Source organism: Trachemys scripta, chromosome 1 (assembly GCF_013100865.1).
Source record: "Trachemys scripta elegans isolate TJP31775 chromosome 1, CAS_Tse_1.0, whole genome shotgun sequence".
Lineage (NCBI taxonomy): Eukaryota > Metazoa > Chordata > Testudines > Emydidae > Trachemys > Trachemys scripta.
Window position 1 is genome coordinate 242,568,751 of NC_048298.1, and position 23,347 is coordinate 242,592,097.

The 23,347-nt window shown below is 42.3% G+C and overlaps 1 protein-coding gene across 2 annotated transcripts; it reads left to right on the forward strand.

Annotated features, from left to right (window-relative positions):
- The first annotated feature begins 29 nt into the window (after positions 1-29).
- LIG4 (DNA ligase 4) lies at positions 30-8,884 on the forward strand. 2 transcript variants are annotated; one of them, XM_034758179.1, is made up of 2 exons: positions 30-315; positions 4,938-8,884. In XM_034758179.1, the coding sequence occupies exon 2, from the start codon at positions 4,955-4,957 to the stop codon at positions 7,697-7,699; it is 2,745 nt and encodes a 914-aa protein (XP_034614070.1). In that variant the 5' UTR covers positions 30-315; positions 4,938-4,954; the 3' UTR covers positions 7,700-8,884. The 2 variants fall into 2 exon arrangements, with proteins under 2 accessions (XP_034614070.1, XP_034614069.1); XM_034758178.1 differs by having other exon boundaries at positions 31-319.
- The last annotated feature ends 14,463 nt before the right edge of the window (positions 8,885-23,347 follow it).

Genomic DNA, 23,347 nt, shown 5'->3' on the forward strand with positions numbered 1-23,347 from the left:
AGTGGTGCCTCCCCCCAACCTGATACTAGGACAACGAACTATTGCGTAGGACGTGGGGAGGGAGAACGGGACCAGTATCCTTTTTTTCCTGGGATGAACCAACCCACGGGCGCAGAGGAGGGTGTCAGAGCTATTCCCGGCCAGGATTAAACCACTGCGCGCGGGGAGGGGTCCGCGACCTGGCGTCGTCGGGAAACGCCTTCCCTCCCCCCCCCCCTCAGCTTCCAAATGGGCGGGTCCGATGAACGAGTTTCCGGGTCGGTGCGTGGCCCCCAGTGACGTGTGCTGGGGCAGGAGCTGGGCTCGTTGTCGGTGGTGGGTGAGTTGGGCTGAAGGGTGGGGGGGGCGTCAAGGTCGGCGCTGGGGCCGTTGTGACGCAGCCGCGTTACCCGTACTGGCCGCTGGGTGTGTAGGGCCGGGGTCCCCCGCTGCTCCCCCCACCCCCAGTCCAAGTCGCCCCTTTGGCAGGGCCCTGTGATTCCTCCCCTGCCAAGAACCCCACAGCTGGGGGGGGGGGGTGTTCTCATGACCCCCCAATGCCAGGTTCGCCATCATGCCCCTCCCCCCGAGCGGGGGCTCTGTGTGCACCCGACTCTCCCCTCCCCCCACTGTTGTTATCATTGTATTATTATTATTTGTGAATAATGCAGGGGGTCAGTGTGTTGGGAGCATCAGTAGGGCTGGGATGGGCGATTGTTATGCTGGGAAGTGTTCATGATGCCATCATCTGGTTGATCACTGGGTAAGAAACTTTTGAAGGTGATTGAAGCCGTGGCTGTGCTAAAAACAAGAGGGCAGTGGGTGCTGTGTGTCCCTGATTTCGCCCCAGAGCAAGAGGCTTCTGGTCACTTATGCCTAGAACATTCTCAGTAGTTTTGAAATTGATCGGATGCAGCATTGCCTCACCCACTCAGCTTGACGATATTTCTGCCTGTCTGTGTGTAATATCTTTATGGGACCAACTTCTGTTTGTGTGTGAGAGAGAGAGCCGGTTACCCAGCGCTCTTCTTCAAGTCTGTGTAAGCTCAAAAGTTTGTCTTTCACCAACAGAAGCTGGTCCAGTAAATGATGTTATTTCACCCACTTTGTGTCTCTCATATTCTGGTACCATCACAGCTATAACAACATCAAGCGGAATGTAAGACCTTGCAAGCTTGGCTAATTATTATTAATTTGTGTTGTGGTGGATTGGGCCCCAAGGTGCTGAGTGCTGGACACCCAACACAGAAGGTCGTTCTTACCCTGAGAATCTTTGGACATGTCCACACCACAGAATAAGCCTGGGTCTGAGCCTGGGCTCAAGAAAAACCTTCTGTGTGTCCACACTGCAGTTGTGCTAAACTAGAGCTCAGACCCAGGACCCTGCAGGGTAGGAGGGTCCGAGCCCATGTTAAGCCAGGACCTAGGGTCCCTATTGGTTTCCTATGTACATGTGGCCCTGGCTTGACTCACATCTTGGGAGTCCTACAGATGTATCTCATGGTTCCTGGCAGCAGAGTGGCTGCGCTGCAGATAGCCAGCGCAGCGGGCCAGAAGCACTATTACTGCCTGGCCGAGTCCACTCTCCTTTCCTGCTCTTCCCTCCATGTCCTATTCGCTGCTGTGTGGAACTTGCCCAGAGCAGGGAGCAAAGTTTCAAAGTGGGAGTCAGCTTCCAGGATGTTGGGGCTCATCTAGGGTTACCATACGTCCGTTTTTTCCCGGACATTTCCGGCTTTTCGGCAATCAAACCCCCATCCGGGGGGAATTGCCAAAAAGCAGAACATGTCCGGGAAAATGCCGGCCAGGCACTTCCCCTCCCGCGGTGGCTCTGCTCCTCCCCTGACTCTTCGGCTCTGTTTAAGAGCCAAGCTGCCCGAGCGCTATGGGCTTCAGGCAGCCCCCTTGCCTCCGGACCCCCGCCGCCGGCCGGGCACTTCCCCTCCCAGGCTCCGGCAGCGCAGGGTCCGGAGGCATAGGGGCTGCCCGAAGCACAAGCGCTACCGGCTTCACGGTTTGCCAGGCAGCCTCCAGACCCTGCGCCCCCGGCTGGGTGCTTCCCCTCCTGGGCTCCAGCTGTGCTGGGGAAGCGCCGGCCGGGGGCGCAGGGTCTGGGGGCTGCCCGGCAAACCGTGAAGCCGGTAGCACTCGGGCAGCCCTTTCCGCGTGTCTGGGAGTGGGAGGGAGGAGGGGGCGGAGTTAGGGCGGGGAAGGGGCAGGGTTGGGTTGGGGGTGGGAAATGGGCGGGGCCAGGACCCTGTGGAGGGTCCTCTTTTTTTATTAAGTATGGTAACCCTAGGCTCATCCCTTCCTGGGCCAGGCTGAGCTGGGAGCTCTACTGTTTTCCCTCCCTTGCAGGGCAGTGGTTGGTCCCTGCTCTACTCTCTGGCCCTTGCTCCAGTGCTCCCCCAGCCTTTCCTGGGGCTGTAGGGGCGGGGGAGGGGGTGCCCAGGTTGTGTGCACTTTCAGGACTATGAGTGAATGCCAGCCCCAAAACTTGCCTGCAGCGGTGCCTGCAGCTCCGGCTCCTCGCTGAAGCATGGAGCTTTCCCAAAGCAGGGAGTAAAATTCACAAAGTGGAGGTGGCTCTTAACTACTGGAATGTTGGGGATCATCCCACTCTGAGCTGCACTGAGCCAGGAGGTTTACTGCTCCCCCTCCCTGCAGGGCAGTACTTGATCCCCGTTCTGCTCGTTGGCCCTTGCTCCCGGGCTTCTCTTGCCCTCCCTGGGGCTGTGTGTGTAGGGACACCCAGGCTGTATGCACTGTCAGGGTGGTGAGTGGGAAACAGCCCCAAAACTTCCCTGCAACCTCCTGGGGTACAGAGGGGGCAGGGATAAGGGATCCCCACAGAGTGCTGGAGAACACTGCACCCCAAGCCCTGGGGATGTACTTAACTGTTCTGCAGTCAGCAGCAGCCAGGCTTAGTGGGGAGAGGGGTGTCTTTTTCCTCTGATACCTTCATTTTATGTCAGACTTCAAAACAAACAGGAATGAATGAACAAATAAACACACCTTCATTGAACATCCAGTTTTAAAAATTGAGAATTGCAAAGTTTAAGTTTAATAGTTGACAGGCCTGGAGACGGATGTCCTAATTATACTCAGAACAGGTGCACGTGGGGATTTTCATGCCAATATGACTCAGCCTAGAGCTATAGAGCCCAATTCTCAGATTAGATGATAGTTCAGTATAAAGCCTTCTCAAACTGCAGTTGGTCTACTGACACAGCCACCAAAGGAGTTAATTATGTGGTTTGTGTACTCGTGCTCCTTGTGGCCATGAGTCCCATCAATAGCACCACTACAGTTAGGAAACAGAATGGGCAGTAGAGTTTTCCCACAATGCACATGTTCCTAGAGCTAGAGTGTCGATACTGGGGAGTGGGGGCTCTGGATACTATGACTTGGGATTGCACACTGCAGTGGGGATGCCAGAGCCCTAGGTTGGAGCATGAGTCAGAAAATTATTAATCTGCGGTTAAAATGCAAAGTAGATGCTCAAGCCCCAGGTCAGCTGACTCAAGTCCCACTAACGCTAGGCTTACATTGCTGTGTAGATGTAGCCACAGTGTAAGACCAGAGATAATAGGCATATACATCCAACAGACGGGGGGAGGTGTATATGTGTGTAGTTGTAATAATGCATGATTGTAGTGCTCCAACTCCTTAACCACTTCTCCACTAGAAGAAGTAAAGAGTAAAAGTTGAATCCTACTGTTTTTTGTGCCGGAGTCAAAATTCCACTCCCCAAATAAAGAACATCTTTAATCGCTATTAGTGTCCCCAAAAATAACAGAACCCAGCACAATTTGGCACTGGAAAAATACAGAACAGGGAGTGGACATGCAGATTTCTGTGTCTCCTTCTCCAAAGTTGGGTTTTAGGTGATGGAATTAGGGGCCTTGGGTGCCAAACTTGGCAGGATGCATCATTTTCTGTTGGGCTGTGGCTTTTAGCCATGCCTCATCTTGATCAATAGTAACTACCTAAGAACCATCTAATCATGTACTACTAACCTGCACTATATTTAAATCTGTCACAGAGATGCAAGACTGTAATTCATTACTGTCCCTTGAACCATCTGATACCTCTGCTTAATTGAAAATAAGAAATGATTAAATGTCATAGACAGTCCTATTATATGATGCAAGATTTCCTCTCAAGTATGGGAGTCTGAATAGAAGGGAGAGGATGGTTTGAGACTAAGGCTGGGTGGCAGGAGATCTTGGATCAATTTGAAGGTCTGCCACAGACTTTTATGTGTCCTTGGGTTAATGGGACTTATGTTCCTAAGTGCCGCAGGATATGTCTACATTACAAGTGCAATGGCAGCACAGCTGTAAATGCTGCAGTTATGCCACTGTAATGTTGACACTCACTTCAATGATAGAAGAGGTTTTTCTATTGCTGTAGGAAAATCTTCCTCTCAAGAGGTAGTAGGTCATCCTAACCATGTTGAACAGATCATGACATTTTTCATAGTCCTGAGCGATGTAGCTATGTTGACCTATGTTTTAGGTATAGACCAAGCCTTAGTAACTTTTGATAATGGCCCTTATGCTTCTAAATCACTTAGGCACTTTCAAACATTTTACCTGTAATCTCATGGTATCTCTGTTCCCCATCAGTAAAAATTGGATAATATTTCCTTTTTCCATCCTTTTAACTGTTTTGTCAATGTAAAATTTATTCTCTTCAGGGATTTACAGCATTTTTTTTTTTTTTTTTTTTTTTTTACAGAGCCTAGCACAAGGGGGCCCTAATTTCAGTTGGGGTTGTGGGGTGGTATTGTAATATAGATGATGATAATAATGGTAGTTAAACTAAGGGTAAAAATATCTACTGATTGTTCTATGTAAAAGTAATTTTTAAAAACCTACCTAATTCTTTTTAGAAATAGGGCAATTTGATGATATGTTTTCTTTCACTTTAAATATTTTTGTTTTTTTTAATAGTGAAAAAGTGAATCCTGATGTCTTCCACACCTACTTCTCAATCTTCCCCTAAACGAACTGTGGCATCAGTAGTTCCTTTTGCAGATCTGTGTTCAATTTTGGAACGAATACAGAAATGTAAATCCCGGCCAGAGAAAACCAAGTATTTTAAGGAATTTTTAGATTCATGGAGGAAATTTCATGATGCTCTTCATAAAAAAGAGAAAGATGTCACAGACTCTTTTTATCCAGCAATGCGACTTATTCTTCCACAACTGGAAAGAGAGAGAATGGCTTATGGAATTAAAGAAACCATGCTTGCTAAGCTCTATATTGAACTGCTCAATTTACCCAAAGAAGGAAAAGATGCCCTAAAACTCTTAAATTATAGAACACCTACTGGCTCACATGGAGATGCTGGAGACTTTGCAATGATTGCCTATTTTGTATTGAAACCGAGGTGCCCAAAACAAGGCAGACTGACCATACAACAGGTGAATGAGCTGCTGGATTCAGTTGCTAGTAATAATGCTGCCAAAAGGAAGGACCTAGTAAAGAAAAGTCTTCTTCAGTTAATAACTCAGAGCTCAGCACTTGAACAGAAGTGGCTGATCCGGATGATTATAAAGGATCTAAAACTTGGTGTTAGTCAGCAAACCATATTTTCCCTTTTCCATCCTGATGCTGCTGAGTTACACAATGTCACAACTGACCTGGAGAAAGTTTGCAGACAACTGCATGACCCTTCTGTGTCACTCAGTGATGTTTCCATCATGTTGTTTTCTGCCTTTAAACCTATGCTTGCTGCTATTGCTAATGTCCAGCAAATTGAGAAACAAATGAACCACCAAAGTTTTTACATAGAAACTAAACTAGATGGTGAACGTATGCAGATGCACAAAGATGGAGATGTATACAAGTATTTCTCCCGTAATGGGTTTGATTATTATACTCAGCAGTTTGGTGCTTCTCCCCTCGAAGGTTCATTAACTCCATTTATTCATAATGTGTTTAAAAATAGTATACAAAACTGCATTCTTGATGGTGAAATGATGGCCTACAATCCCAATACACAAACTTTTATGCAGAAGGGAAGCAAATTTGACATAAAAAAAATGGCAGATGATTCTGATCTGCAGACATGCTTTTGTGTGTTTGATGTATTAATGGTTAATGATCAGAAGTTGGGTCATGAGATACTAAGCAAAAGATATGAGATTCTAAATGAGTTGTTTACACCAATAACAGGCAGAATACATATAGTTCATAAAACACAGGCTAGCACCAGGAAAGAAGTAGTTGATGCTCTAAATGAAGCAATAGATAACAGAGAAGAAGGAATCATGATAAAAGATCCTATGTCCATTTACAAGCCAGACAAACGTGGGGAAGGCTGGTTAAAAATCAAACCAGAGTATGTCAATGGTCTCATGGATGAACTAGACCTATTAATTATTGGTGGTTACTGGGGAAAAGGTTTGCGTGGTGGCATGATGTCTCATTTTTTGTGTGCTGTTGCTGAGACTTCCCCTCCTGGTGAAAAACCATCTGTCTTTCATTCTATTTGTCGTGTTGGTTCTGGTTACACTATGAAGGAGCTATATGATCTTGGTTTGAAATTGGCCAAACACTGGAAACCTTACCGTAAAAGAGATCCTCCTTGTAATATTTTATGTGGAACTGAGAAGCCTGAAGTCTACATCGAGCCTTGTAACTCAGTCATAGTTCAGATTAAGGCAGCGGAGATTGTTACTAGTGATATGTACAAAACTGATTGCACTTTGCGATTCCCTCGAATTGAGAAAATAAGAGAGGACAAAGAGTGGCATGAATGTATGACTTTGGATTTCTTAGAACAGCTCAGAGGTAAAGCATCAGGGAAGCTAGCATCTAAGCACCTTGATATGGGTGATGATGAACCACAAGAAAAGAAACGGAAAACTGTACCAAAGGTTAAGAAAATAATTGGAATCATGGATAATTTTAAAGCCCCTGATCTTTCCAATGTAAATAAGATTTCTAATATATTTGAAGATCTTGAGTTTTGTGTTATGACTGGAACAGAAAACCATTCAAAATCTGAACTGGAAAGTAAAGTAGCAGAAAGTGGCGGTAATGTGGTACAAAACCCTGGACCAGACACTTACTGTGTTATTGCAGGAATTGAGAATGTCAGAGTAAAAAATATAATATCTTCCAACAAGCATGATGTTGTGAGAGCAGAGTGGCTTTTACAGTGTTTTGAAATGAAAATATTTGTACCATGGCAGCCTGCCTTCATGATTCACATGTCTCCAGATACAAAACAACATTTTGCATGTGAATACGATCGTTATGGTGACAGCTACACAGCAGATACAGATGTGACCCAACTAAAGGAAGTATTCTCAAGAATTAATAATAAAAATGATGAGAAGATGCCTTTGGACATGATTGCTGACTTAGAAGAACGTTATTTGTGGAATAGCTCTCCACTCGGTATGTTCAGGCAAAATACCATTTATCTGGACCTTTATGCTGTTGTTAATGACCCCAGTACCAAGACCCATGGAACAATGCTATCAATTAGAGCTTTGGAGCTCCGTTTTCATGGAGCAAAAATAGTCTCACAGCTAAAGGAGGGTGTATCCCATGTAATTATGGGAGAAGATCATACCCATGTGAAAGAGATAAAAGCACTTAGGAGAACATTTGAGAAAAAATTTAAAATCCTATCTGAGCTGTGGGTAACAGATTCAATAAAGGAGGGGAAGTTACAGAATGAAAATCCATACCTAATTTAAAGCAGGTTTTAACTAGAAGTAAAGGCATTCTGATTAACTTGGTGGATTTAAGATTTGCTGAGGTCCTTCTGCATGTTTCCGGGTGTATACCTAGCCTATGGTTAAAGAGTAGCTCTAATTTTTATATATTGGAAAAGGAAAGGTAGCAGCTCCTGTGCTGGGGAAGGAGGGAAAGACTTCAGACTACATTACACTGTGGGAGGAAATGTCCAGTGCTAAAGAAATAATTACATGCTTTGTAAAACACAAAGATCTCCCATAGGAGATTGTTTTACTTATAGCTATGAAGATAATCTTGTACCACTGACAAAACTTGCCTTTATGTAAATACTGGCTATTTTATACCATTTGATCTTTCTGAAGTGTGAGATTGAATTTTTAAATCATTAATATTTAAAGAAAATATGCTATTGAATAAAGAAATTACAAAAAGTCTCTTAAACCAAAGCATTAACACAGTTAAATGTTTTTATAAAGTTCTACATTAATCATTGAATAACGATGGTACTATATGAATTTTAACATTCTGAAGTAGATATTCAACATATGTTTGAAAACTTTCAGAATCTATGCTGAGTGTAAATTTAGAGAAAGTGAGTTTCATGTATTTTAAGGATATTTTTTTCAGTAGTTTAAAACAGACCTGTAGAACTTTCATTAAGTGTTAAACATAACATCACTCATAATTGTATAGTCATAGCTACAATTTTAAAAAAATATTTGTATATACTCTAAAAGCTGTGAAATTTGCCATCCCTTCATTGTATCACAACTGTAGTTATTTTTGTACTTAACATGAATAGGGCTTGCAAACTGGGTCCTTTAAGTAACACTTCAATTTCAATAAGACTACTTGTGTAAGTGCTACTGTGTGAGTAGACGTAGCCTGGATCCAAAGATTTAGTTGAAGGGTGAATAAAATATCAAAGTTACTTGTATATTGAAAATATGCACATATTTAAAAACTTGGGTGACATCCTGGCCTCGTAGAAGTCAATGGCAAATCGCCTATTGACCTCAATGAAGTCAGGATTTCTCCCCTGATTTCAGCTTACCTTTCTATAAGTGATAATATATGGTTACTTTAAGGTATTCAGTAATGTATAGCATTTTATTTCCAAATACACTTCAGTTTTAATCAAGACTTTGTATTGAATGATTGAAATAAAGATCTATATTTTTTTATTCCAGTCTGAAATGTTATTTTAATGTGAAAATACTTCTGTAGTGGGGGGGGGGGGGGAAATACGTGAACCTTTAGTGGCTGATCCTGCCCTATGAACATAAATAAGACTTTAGCCATTAACTTCGATTCTATCATGATCAGGTGCCACGTAACAGTATTTGACCATATGGATTTTTTTTCAAGAAGAGTTACATAAATAATTAGGAACATTATATCAAAGGCCAAATGGGAAGAAAGAAAGTTTTCTCATTTTTTGCTTCCTTTTTATTAGTATAAACATGAAGGGCTAACTTTACAAATTATTCTTTAGTTAATTTAGTTTTCTAAAATAAACATTATAAACACCTATTTTTTTCTTATAATGTAGTTTACCAGATGAATCATTAAACTGTAGAATACATGAATCTATTCTTTTTTGTGCACTAAAAATACTAAGATGATGGATTTATTAAAATGGAAAAATTGTATACCAGCAGAAAATAGATACTCGTTCATGAGACAAATATTTTTGATAAAAAAGTGACGCATCAAAGAGTGGGGGTCGGCTTATAAAGGGATCCACACCAAAATTTGATGATTTTAAACTCTATGGAATCATTGAATTGAATATCTAATCCATTGTCATTTTGTTTACATGGAGCTCCGCAGGGAGCTGAGGGGCTCCATGCCTGCAGACGGTCTTAAGTAAACAAAACATCCCAACTCGCCAGCGGCTTACCCTGATGGGCTGGGAGCCAAAGTTTTCCTACTCCTGAAATATAGAGTCGGCTTATGAAAGGGTCATACAATTTTTTGCTATTTTTACCTATCCATTTTGGGGGGGTCAGCTTATAAACGAATGGGCTAATGAACGAGTTTATATGGTACATAAGACACTCCTAACGCAATCATCTTAAAAGGTTCCTTACTATGCAATACAACTTAGTTTATTAGCTTATATTAATGATAATATGTAATGAAAAGCATCATAGCAGATTTAATACATGAGATTTCCAACACCAAAATGTTTTTTCTCAATTTTTTAAAAATCTGAATGTATTTGAATTTTTTTCTCTCCACCTTCTCTATTACTAAGCCATTTTTAACCTGTCTTTCAAGAAAAATCTTTTGCCTTAATCCCAAGTATGATATACTACAAACAAAAAAGGGAGGAGTGTGGTTTTGAAGGTCAAAAATAAAACTTGGAACAATCTGCTGGCACCTCTTCCATGGAGTTGCTACTGGAAACATCATAATGCATACAGATATTCCAGATTGAATCACTTGTTTGTAGGTTTCACTTTCACCCAAGCTGCCTTCCACTTTCAAATTCTCAAGTAGTTCCTCCCTATTTGTCAAATCAAATCTAGAACGGCTTCTTCCCTAGTATCTTTATCCACCTTCTGAACTAAAAATATATGAGGGCCATCAAGCCCCCCAGGAATGGTTTATCACTCATTGCAAAGTGGTATTTTCAGAGGATTTTGATGCTGTTTAAGCTAAAGTATGGTACAGGAGTAAATCCTGGGTGTTTTAACAGGAGTGTTACGATGTTTGGGGGTCACCCAGATCAGTAAGACATTCAGTCACTGCTAGCCTTGTAATTTTGGGTACCCTTATGCTATGCTCCTATAGCTTAGAGCTCTGATAATAGTAGCAAGCTTTCAAGCAAAGACGTCTAACACGCTTCCACCTGCCTAGTTACTCCTTGCAAAGTGACTCCAACAGCCCTTCTGGGCCTGAGTCTCCCCAGATCAATCCCCCAAATTCTTAACTACCAGACACTCTGACATTCCCTTCTGCTTGTCACCCCCTATGATGTGAAACCTGTTCCCAGTTATCAGTCCACTTGGGGCCACCCACCCAGATTGTACAACAGAAACCTGCTTAGGATAAAAATAAACAAAAGGTTTATTTAATAGAAAAAATCATGGCTTTAAGGATGAAATAATAAGGAAAACCAAACACATACAAGGTACACAGAAAATAATAATAAAGATGCAACCTATATTAGCTAAATTCCCTTCTCTAACAAGTTACCTATTGCCTTTGAACAGTTTTCAAGTGTGCTGTTTATCATAGAGGGTGTGGTGCTAGCAGCTAACTGAGCTCAGGTCAGGACCACAAGGCAGTGTTAAGTGTCCCAATTCACTTGTCTGTTAAATGTTAACGTTATTCCCTACCTTTGTCTGTAACCCGCTGAATGCTATTTACATTGTGTATGTATCCTGTCTGAGGTGTACTAATGCAACTAAATTAGCCGGTTGGTGCAATGTCCTTTTTCATGTGTGTATCCTGTGCTTAATTAAACTTAAATCAAAGGATGTATTAGCATTTAGATGATTTAAGTAATGTATGAAAACTAGTGAAATACTAATGTTATTGTCTTCATCTACCTGAAACTTGTTGATTTACCTATAGACCATTTTGCTTTTCATAGTCTGAATGGCCTTTACTGAATGGATTATCTTTGAATGGCCTATTGAATGTTAAACAATGAAGATCACAAACTGTCTGCATTTGCTATTCATCAAAGCCCATGCAGAGAAGATGCCTGTCAGCTTGCTAGCCTATTTTAACTATAAAGGTGTGGCCTTGGGAGCAATCTTTACCTCTGATCCATCTGAACGCTGACAGGGAGGGTCCAGGTGCCAGATAGAACATAAGAACAGCCTTACTGGATCAGACCAAAGGTTCATCTAGCCCAGTATCCTGTCTTCCAACAGTGGCCAATGCCAGGTGCCCCAGAGGGAATGAACAGAACAGGTAATCATCAAGTGATGCATCCCCTGTCGCCCAGTCCTAGCTTCTGGGAAACAGAGGCTAGAGACACCATCCTTGCCCATCCTGGCCAATAGCCATTGATAGACCTATCCTCCATGAATTTACCTAGTTCTTTTTTGAACCCAGTTATAGTCTTGGCCTTCACAACATCCTCTGGCAAGGAGTTCCACAGGTTGACTTGGCATTATGTGAAAAAATACTTCCTTGTGTTTGTTTTAAACCTGGTGCCTATTAATTTCATTTGGTGACCCCCTAGTTCTTGTGTTACGATGAGTAAATAACACTTCCTTATTTACTTTGTCCACACCAGTCATGATTTTATAGATCTTTATCATATCCCCCTTTAGCCGTCTTTTTTTTTAAGCTAAGAACTCCCAGTCTTATTAATCTCTCCTCATATAGCAGAGGCTCATACCCCTAATAATTTTTGTTGCCCTTTTCTGAACCTTTTCCAGTTCTAATATACACCTCTACCCCAATATAACATGACCCGATATAACACGAATTCTGATATAACGTGGTAAGGCAGTGCTCCAGGGCGGGGGAGGAGGGGCTGCGGACTCCAGCGGATCAAAGCAAGTTCGATATAACGCGGTTTCACCTATAACGCAGTAAGATTTTTTGGCTCCCGAGGACGGCGTTCTATCAAGGTAGAGGTGTATCTGTTTTGAGATGTGACGACCATGTCTGCATGCAGTATTCAAGATGTGGGCGTACCATGGATTTATATAGAGGCAATATGATATTTTCTATCTTCTTATCTATCCCTTTCTTAATGATTCCCAACATTCTGTTTGCTTTTTTTGACAGCCACTACACATTGAGTGGATGTTTGCAGAGAACTCTTTCTTGAGTGCTAACAGCTAATTTAGACCACATCATTTTATATGTATAGTTGGGATTATATTTTCCAGTGTGCATTATTTTGCATTTATCAACATTGAATTTCATCTGCCATTTTGTTGCCCAGTCACCCAGTTTTGAGAGATCCTTTTGTAGCTCTTCACAGTCTGCCTGGGACTTAACTATCTTGAATAGTTTTGTATCATCTGCAAATTTTGCCACCTCACTGTTTACCCCTTTTTCCAGATCATTTATGAATATGTTGAATAGGACTGGGCCCAGTACAGACTCCTGTGGGACACCACTATTTATCGCTCTCCATTCTGAAAACTGACCATTTATTCCTACCCTTTGTTTCCTAACTTTTAACCAGTTACCAATCCATGAGAGAACCTTCCCTCTTATCCCATGACTGCTTACTTTGCTTAAGAGCCTTTGGTGAGAGACCTTGTCAAAGGCTTTCTGAAAATCTAAATACATTATATTCACTGGATCCCCCTTTTCCACATGCTTGCTGACCCCCTCAAAGAATTCCATTAGATTGGTGAGGCATGATTTCCCTTTACAAAAATCACGTTGACTCTTCCCCCACAAATTATGTTCATCTGTGTGTCTGACAATTTTGTTCTTTATTATAGTTTCAATCAGTTTGCCGGGTACTGAAGTCAGGCTTACTGGCCTGTAATTGCTGGGGTCACTTCTGGAGCCCTTTTTAAAAATTGGCATCACATTCACTATCCTCCAGTCATTTGGTACAGAAGTTGATTTAAATGATAGGTTACAGATTACAGTTAGTAGTCCTGCAATTTCACATTTGAGTTCCTTCAGAACTCTTGGGTGAATACCATCTGGTCCTGGTGACTTATGACTGTTTAGTTGATCAAGTTGTTCCAAAACCACCTCTAATGACACCTCAATCTGGGACAGTTCCTCAGATTTGTCACTTAAAAAGAGGTCAGATAGGAGTCCAAAAAAGCCATTTTGGGGAAGCTCTGAGAGAATTTTTGATAAGACTCTGAGTCTGGCAGATTGCTACATCTCTACTTTTATTTTGAACCTACAAATGCTAATTCACCTGTAATGTATTTTCTTTGCTTTAACCTTGCTATAACTCTCATTACTTTTTCCTAATTAATAAATCTTCAGTTTTAGTTTACTATAGGATTGGCTACAGTGTTGTCTTTGGTGAGACCTGGAGTATATTTTGACCTGGGGTAACTGACTGACCCTTTGGGGTTGGAAGTAACCTATTTTTGGTTTTAATAACCTTTCATCATAAATTCCAGTTTGTGTGGGTGGTAAAGAGAAGTTAGAGAGCATAAAGGGACTATCTGTGGCTCCATGGTAAAACCAATATTGTGATCCAGGAGAACACCTGTTTCTGGCTTGGTAAAATGTAATGATAGAATATACCACCAGTCTGGGGTGTCTGCTCTGATTTCTGAAAATCTGACCTGAGTTTGGCACCGTTACAGAGGGAATCCAGTATTTCATGGACCACACCCAGTTTAGATGCATGCCCTCCATTTTTGGATAACCTTAGTTTCAGAATCCTTCCCTATTAAGAGAGCTTTCTTTTCTTTCATGGCTAGAGTTAATCCTTCCTTAGTTTTCCAAGTTTTGGGTTTTCTTTTCAGTTACAGTGTCCTTCCATTAACTTTAATAGTCCACTATTGCCTTTCTATGAGTCTTACTGTGCTGGGTGCTTGGAATTAATTTTGTGCAAATAACTAGCCTGAGAGGTGCCCCTCCCTGTCTGGTTGCTGTGAGGTAATGTAGTTGCACCCTTGTAACAATTATAATGTTCTGCACAGCTATACGTGCATAAATTCAAAACCATAACCTGCATATGTATCTCCTAATGACCATCAAGTTCAGAACATTACACACTTTCATAAAAGATCTTACTTGACATATTTATAAACAATTACATTGTTTATAACACATTGATTGAATTGCTTATTCTTTGTTCAGACCCCCGTTCTGCCCTTAGGAAGTTTGGACCCTGATTGAGACACAGGAAGTAACTGTCCCACTCCTCAGTGCTGGTGAGGCCTCAGCTGGAGTACTATGTCCATTTTTGGGTGCCACATTTTAAGAAAGATGTGGGAAAACTGGAGAGAGTCCACAAAAGGGCAACAAAAATGATGATAGGCTTAGAAAACTGATTTATGAGGAAGGGCTTAAAAAACCTGGATATGTTTAGGCTTAAGAAAAGACTGATAAATCTTCAGCTTCATTAAGGGCTGTTATAAAAAGGATGGTGACCAACTGTTCTCCATATCCACTGAAGGTAGGACAATAAGTAATGGGCTTAAGCTGTAGCAATGGAGATTTAGGCTAGACTTTAGGAAAATCTTTCTAGCTATAAGAATATTGGGATAGGCTAGCAAGGAAGGTTGTGGAATCCCTGTCACTGGAGGTTTTTAAAAACAGGCAATCACTTGTCAGGGATGGTCTAGGTATACATAGTCCTGCCTCAGCATGGCGGAGATGGACTGGATGACCTGTTGAGGTCCCTTCCAACCCTATATTTCTATGATTCCATAGCTCAGGCCATGGAGTTTCACCCAGTAATTCCTGCATCAAACCCATAACTTTTAATTGTGATAATGCATATCTTTTAGAAAGACACCTAGTCTTGATTTAGACTCCAAATGTCAGGGAATAGGCCAGATTCTCTGGCCTGACTGGTAAGACTGACATTGACATTCAACTTTTGTAAGGTGGTTGTTAAAGCTTGATTTAACCTTTAATGCAAACTTTTATTAATGTGCTTTTATTTTTAATATCTATCTACCACTGCTACAAATCTTTCAATGGAGGCTTCTAAGAAACACTGTATTAAAATAAATTTCTATTTCTTTTTGTGATGTAGCACAACTGGATTGTAGTTAGCCTCCTACTGTGGGTGGTGTTAAGGAGATTAATTCTTTATAAAAGTTAGCCAAATTTTGCTGAACATTTTTTATGTTTATGTGGAACTGACAAAATGCTTACATTTGGTGGTTTTCAATATTCAGAAGTGAGGAACTGCAGAACTCCAAAACAAAAAAGTCTAAAGGACAAAGTATTTTTATAATCTACAAGCAAGGCCTAGAAACTGTGAATATCATTCAACCCACTGAAAAAACTATTGCCACATCCAGATAGAAAAGTAATAAGTCAAGCTGATTAAAAAACAAAGTCAAAGTGTAATTGTGACAGAGTGCACCCATGTTCACAAGCTACACACTATTACAACAATCTTTGTACAAAGTATGCCTTTTTAAGGTATCATTTAAAAACTCATAATTTACTCATGAGTATCATCCTGATAAACTATGTGTGGCAACATTGTATGTGAAGTTAGAGTCTACTGTATGGTATTATTAACACATGTTACAAACAGAAGTTGGCAAACAAGTGTGTCTCAAACAAAGGGATGTGTGCTCTGCTTAATTTGCATTTAAGCAGTAAACAGAATCATCAAGCATGAAGGGAAACAAAAGAAGCTCAAACACTTGAGGAAAAAGCAGCAGGGAACATCCTTCTTCATAGACTTTTGGTCTCCTGGTACCTAGCTAGAAATGTTTTTCAAGAGCAGGATTGAAACTGTAAAGAGGAGGAACAAACAGCCCAAAGCACCCATACACCCCCAACACCACCACCCATTGATTCACTGCACCTGAAATGACAAAATAAGTAGCTGTTGGACTGGAGAAGGGGTTCTGACCTAAGAAGTTTGGTCAGTAAGACTGCTGAAAGCCTGTGGTAATGAACTGAACATAATTTATTATGTTAGGTACCAATTGCGTTTTAGCTTCATTTTTTCTTGTAATCATTTCTGACTTTTATGCCTCATTACTTGTACTCACTTAAAATCTATGTCTTTGTAGTTAATAAACTTGTTTTCTTGTTTTATCTAATCCAGTGTGTTTAAATTGAAGTGTCTGGGAAACTCCATTTGCGGTGGCAAGTTGTGCTCATATTATTTCTATTAAAGAAATAACAGACTCGATATAAACTTGTACGGTCCCGGAGACATACATTTCTGGGAGAAAATGTAAGACTGGTGGTGTGTTGGGGTCACCTTGTGGTATAACCAAGGCTGGTGAGAGCCAGAGTGTAACCCCAGTGTGGCTGGCAGGCTGCAGTTGCACACAAACTCAGGGTGTGGCTTGCATGCTCAAAGGCTGTTTATGAGCCATGTGGGAGCTACTTCAGCAAGGCATTGTAAGGCACCCAAGGTTACAGGGCAAGGGTGGCACAACTGCTCCTTAGTCTAAATTGTACCCTGCTATGTCACAGTAATCATATAAAGTGTCTTGCTTTATTTCAGAAATACATTTCAGAAATAGCTGGCAGCAGTCTAGTGTTTCAGTGTTAATGTATTAATCTGATGTTTCAATATCAAAGGATCTTACTTTAGTACTGAAACGTTAGCCTATCTGCTGCTGTTGTGCTTCTTGTCAAAATAAGTAAAGCCATTTTTTGTTACATTTTGACTTGTTTCTGGATTGTCTTTTGGGTATAGAGGAAATTTGTAGGAAGAGGTTACCTTTACTTTTATTTCCCTAGACTTTTTATATTTGGCATAAATTTTATATCTGGGTTTTCAACAAATATTATGCTTGAAAGCAAACCTCCTAACAGATCGCTGTAATGCGATGGTTTTATGTTTATCTTAAGATGATTTTAATGCTGTGATATCTGGCCATGCTGTTTCTTAAGGAGAGAGAAAAAAAAAAAGAAAAAAAAACATAATAAAAGATGCTGTTGGGGAAACTTTTTTCCTGTTCACTGGCTTGTGACAAGCATTTTCCAGATAGGCTGTCAGTGGAGAAAAAGAAAGGGGAACAGTGCAGCTTGCAGGATTTGTTGTAATGGAACACCTGACATACAGATGGGCTAAAGCAATTGAATGTAAAATCTATGGTGGTGTAGTTTCTTGGTCAGCTACAAAGCCATTTCTGTTGCACAAATAACTAACTGCACAACATATCAGGTATGTTTTAAGTTGCTTTTGATAAGAAAATATTTAAAACAATAAAGAAAACCACACCAAAACAGCCCCTCGTCTACTCCACGCACACACATACCCTCCTAATAGGCTCAGATCCAGCCTTTTTCCCTTCCCAGGATCATACAATCCAAAAGGCAACTTATCCAGTGCAGGCCTACTGAGCAAGGAGAATAGGCTGAGGTGAACCCATGCAAGGGTTACAGATATCCTTATGTGCTTTGGGTCAGTATTTTATGGAAGCTTTAGCAGTTTAATTCCTTTCAGGGAGTTGGAAACAGCAGCCACTGCACAACATGGAATTGATTAAATCAGAGTTGTACATACATATCTAACACTGTTCTGACAGAAATCAACAATAGACCTTGCTATTTAGCTGTTGGCCAACTATCTTGAAATATGTGTAAATATTGTGACAGACCCAAACCAGTGGGGTACAGGAGTCTGGTAGAGGGCAAATATACTGGTCACTGGATGAGTAGTTTTCTGTTTCCTGAGTGACCAGAGCAGGGGCTGTACTAGAGTAATCAGGAACCTGCTAGAATCAATTAAGGCAGGCTAATCAAGGCACCTGGGTTTTTAAAAAGGAGCTCAGTTCAGTTTGTGTTGTGAGTGTGAGGAGCAGGGAGCAAGAGGTGCAAGGAGCTGAGAGGGAGAGCTGCTGGAGGACTGACGAGCACAAGCATTATCAGACCCCAGGCGGAAGGTCCTGTGGTGAGAATAAGAAAGGTATTGGGAGAAGGCCATGGGGAAGTAGCCCCAGGGAGTTGTAGCTGTCATGCAGCTGTTACAGGAGGCACTATAGACAGCTGCAGTCCACAGGGCCCTGGGCTGGAACCTGGAGTAGAGAGTGGGCCCGGGTTCCACCCAAACCTCCCAATTGATCTGAACTCTGGGTTCTTCCAGAGGGGACGGTCTCTGGGCTGTTCCCCAACCCAATGGTGAATCTCTGAGGCAAGAAAACCTGCCAATAAGCGCAGGACCCACCAAGATAGAGGAGGAACTTTGTCACAATATCTAGATCTTGGATATTTATAAAATGAAAGAGTATGCTTTTTTCACTGTCCTGTGACTAGTGTATTCATTTACACATGTGCAAAGTGGGTGTCAAAAATATTTTACACCCATTCTGCACTCATGTAAATGACTACACAAGTAGTGGGCAACAGATAATCAGGCGTAATGTCACTTATCGTCTGCAACAACTAGAGGCATTTGACTAAGGATTGTGGGAAAGGCAAAATTCTGTGACTAATGGTTTGTTTTCAAATAAATAACAGAAGTTTCTACTTTTTTAGCTCTATCCTCCAAAGTATTGGCCACCCAGCTCCTCAACTTTGTGTCATCTGCAAACTTGATCACTATGCTCATTATACCTACATTCAGGTTATGAATAAAGACCAGACCTAGAACAGATCCCTGTGGAATCCCACTTGAGACTTCCCTCCAATCTGACATCATTCCATTAATAGTTATTCTTTTTTTGCAGTTGTTTAACCAATCACATGTCCACTTAACGGTAGTTCTGTCACGCCCACATTTCTCCATCTTACTTATCAGAATGTCATGTGTGACTGGGTCAAAAGCCTTGCTGAAGTCCAGGTATATTATGTGCACTACATTCTCCCTATCCACCAAACCAGTCACCATGTCAAAGAATGAAATCAAGCTGGTTTGGCATGATTGTTCTTAGTAAATCCATGCTGGCTGTTAGTGATTACCCCTTCATCTTCCAGATATTTGCAAATTGAATGTTTTATACATTGCTCTAGTGGCTTCCCAGGTATGCAAGTCAGGCTGGCTAGTCTGTAGTTTCCTGGCTCCTCATTTTTTCCCCTTTTGAAAGATGGACATTATGATAGCCCTTCTCCAGCCTTCTAGGACTTCTCCTGTCATCCAGGAGTTTGCAAATATTATTGCCAGTGGCTCTGAGATTTCTTTAGCTAATTCCTTCAGTACCCTCGGGTTAATAGCATCTGGCCCCACTGATTTAAATTCATTCACATTGGTTAGAAGATCTCTGACATGTCCTTCCCCTTTATTGTCTATGGTAACTTCGCTAGTCATTTGATCACATCATGTTATTTTTGTGGGAAGACTGAAGCAAAGTAGGCATTGAGAAGCTTTGCCTTCCTATCATCTTCCGTTACCAGCTCACCTTCTCCATTGAGCAGTGGACCCACACCGTCCTTGATCTTTCTTGTTTGTCTGACCAGTGGCGGATTAATAATTTTGCCACCCCTAGGCCGGGAAATAATTGCTGCCCTGGCCCTGCCCCAACTCCGCCCTTTCCCACCCCCATTCCAGCCCCCTCCCCAAAGTCTCCGCTCCCTCGCTTCCCCTATTGGATCCCTTCCCCAAAGCCCTGCCCTGGCCCCACCTCTTCCCCCAGTGCGCTGCGTTCCTCCTCCCCCCTCCCTCCCTGCCCCGCAAAACAGCTGTTTCGCTGAGCAAGTTCTGGGACGGGAGAGAAACAGGACATGGCGACGCGCTTGCAGAGGAGGCAGAGGTGAGCTGGAGCAGGGGGGCAGGGCGCGGAGGGGAGCTTCCACCCCTGCAAATTTGCTGGCCTAGGCTTTGTTGGCCTAGGCAATAATACGGCACTGTGTCTGACATATTTGTAGAACGCCTTCCTGTTGTCTCTAACATTCCTTGTCAGCTGTAACTCATTCTTTGCCTTGGCTTTCCTGATTTTCTCCCTATATGCTTGCTCTATTCCCATATATACTTTCTTTGTGACATGCCCCTCCTTTCATTTCCTGTATGGTTCTCTTTTGGGTTTTAGGTAGCTAAAAAGCTTATTGTGCAGCTACATTGGCCTCCTGTAGTTCTTCTTATCTTCCCTCTGCATCAGAATAGCTTGATATTGAGCCTCTAGTATTACATCTTTTAAGAAAGGCCAGCTCCCTTCAACTCCTTTTCTTCCTAATTGGTCTTCCCATGGGACTTTGCCTGCTATTTCTCTGAGTCGGTTGAAATCTGTCTTCCTGAAGTCCTTGTTTTGCTGTTCTCATGTCCTCCTTTCCTTAAGATCTTATTCTATCAGATTGTGATCACTTCTTCCCAAGTTCCCGACCACCTTCACTTTCACAACTAATTCAGCCCTATTTGTCAAAATGGACTACTTGTTTCCTCAGCTTTCTGAATCAGTAAGCTGTCCCCTATACACACTAAGAATTTGCAGAACGTATTATGTTTTGCTGCAATTGTCTTCCAACAGATATCAATCAAGGAAGTTAAAATCCCCCATTAATACTAGATCATGTGTGTTAGCTATTCTTGTTACTTCCTTGTAGAATGACCCATCCGTTTCCTCTTTCTGATTTGGTGGTCTATAATAGACCCACACCCTAGCATCGCTACTGTTATTTTCCCTTGTTGTTGTCACCCAGAGACTCTCAGTAGCTCTGTTGCTCACTTCCCCTTGGACCTCGCAGCAAGTGTACAAATTCTTGATGTACAGTGTAACACCTCCTCTTTTTTCCCCATAGAACAAGCTATATCCCTCAATGCTGGTTCTCCAATCATGGGAATTGTTTCACCAACTCTCTGTGATGCCAATTAAGTCATAATTTTCTTCATATACCGTGACTTCCAGTTCATCCTGCTTGTTCCCTATACTCCTTGCATTTGTATACAGGCATCAAAGATATTTTGCAGACTGTCCTGTTTTTCTTTTTGCCTTTTTAATGCAGTTGTGATTTCTAGAACCTTCTCCAGAAATTAGCCCCTTCCCCTTGTCTTCACTACTAGAGCCGCTATTAGGTCAACTTACAGCCATTGCAGTAATTACTGCACTGGTGCATGTCCACACTTCCCTCCTTGGGTCAGTGGTGTGCGTCTTCACCAGGAGTGCCCCCACTGACCTAAGAGGGGCAGTGTGGCGAGCTGAGAGCCCAGTCTCTCAGCTCAGCTGGCAGCTTCCTGCCGGGAGCCCAGCTACACAACAGGCTCCCAATGGGATGCCCCACTTCCCACTCCCTGTTTCCCCTGGGGGGAGCTAGGAGGAAGCTGTCTGGGGCTTCTCACCACAGGGGGCAGGGTCCACTTGCCTTGGTATTTTGGTTCCATCCCCCCTTCCTGCTTCCCACTGGAAGCCGGGCAGCCTTGTCAATTTCTTGGGAGTGGGGGAAAGGTGGGGAAGCAGCCTGGGCTTCTTGCCTCAGCTCCCTGATGTGTAGACACTGCGTCACCCTAACTACACTGACATAAGCCCTATGCCTCTCATGGAGGTAGAGTTATTATGTCGCTGTAGTAGGGCTCTTACGTTGGCGGGAGCAAGGATGTAATAAAGACACTCGCATAATTAGGTCGACGTAGGTTGATGTAAGGCAGCTTAACTGTGTAGTGTAGACCAGCCCTCTATGATTATGAAAATACAGTAGGTTGCAGCCTGCTGTGCATATACATGTTACATGAGTTTGTGTAATGTTGGACAAATTCAACCTCATTGATAAATTGCTATGTGCTGGTCTTTGTTGTATTTAGTGACAGCAACATACTTTATCAATAGCATTTTAGTAGGTTTTGATGTGTTTATATAACTGTAATTTAATGTCAGTGTAGTGATAATAATAAAAAAAAAACCTTCCTGTTTTTAACCCAACCCTTTAGAAAGATATATTTGCAGAAGAAAAGAAGAGGCAGGAAGAAATAGTGAGTCAACACAGGATACCATCTGTTTTCTCACATAGTGTTCTGTATCCATGTTACATGAAAAATGATCAGCTATTTAAATAAAAATATTAATCAGCCAGGTAGATTGAATTGTCCTTTCGCATAGAGTCAATTAATGATTTAATTAATGATATTAGTAAAATTCCATTGCATTTTAGTTACTGAACTAGTTTTTTGAGGGTTTATTTTTGCTTTGATCAATCTACAGAACAAAAATGATTCATGTATATATCCTGATTAGAAAAATGATATACTTGCTGTATTTGTTTTAATACTTTGAAATTTTCATGGGGTGGTGAACTAACTGGAAAGAACACCTATAACACAGATGAGGCTAAGATATTTCCTTTGCCAGAACTATGCTGAGAAGAATCAAGGTCCAGGAGCCCAAAGTGCATGCACAATCATATTTTGAACTCCTGTACACAGGTGCTGACTTGTGCTGGTGGGTGCTCAACCCCCACCCTGCCCCCATTCCAACCCCTTCCCCAAAGTCCCCGCCCCAACTCCACCTCTTCCCTGCTTCCTCCCCTGAGTGTGCCACATTCCTGTTCCTCCCCCACCCTCCCAGAGCTTGCTACAGCTGTTTGGCGGCAGCAAGCGCTGGGAGGGAGCGAGGGAAGAGTGGAAACAGAGCGCGCTCAGGGGAGGAGGCGGAGGAGGAGGTGGGGCGGGGAGGGGAGCTTGGCTGCTGGTGGGTGCAGAGCACTCACAAATTTTTCCCCATGGGTGCTCCAGCCCCAGAGCACCCCCAGAGTTGGTGCCTATGCTCCTGTATAATCTCTAGTGAGTGGTGACTCATGTGGATGAAGTTTATTTTTGTGGTCAGAGCTTGGAAGTATACTACCATGGGTTTTTTCCTAACCTGGTCCCTATTGTGCATATGTAACCCACACACCTTCTGGGTGTGGTTTTCTGGTACCGAGACAACTTAGAGAGAGAGAAAAATGAGTGTGCTCTACAACCTTAGCTAATAGGCAGTTGGCTTTTAGCTCATGTGGTAGAAGCTCATGCACGAAGCTTCAGAATTCCCAGGTTCGATCCCGCTTGCCGACGACTGGTGTCTGTTGGCGTTACACATGCAAGCACCCATATGTACGAATCAACTTTCAGGATTGGGGCTTCAGTTTCAACCACTGTGAACACTTTATAAGTTTGCACCATAACACATTTATTA

Excerpts from the sequence above, each read along its gene's own strand:
- LIG4 (XM_034758179.1), top strand. The coding sequence starts at position 4,955 with ATGTCTTCCACACCTACTTCTCAATCTTCCCCTAAACGAACTGTGGCA.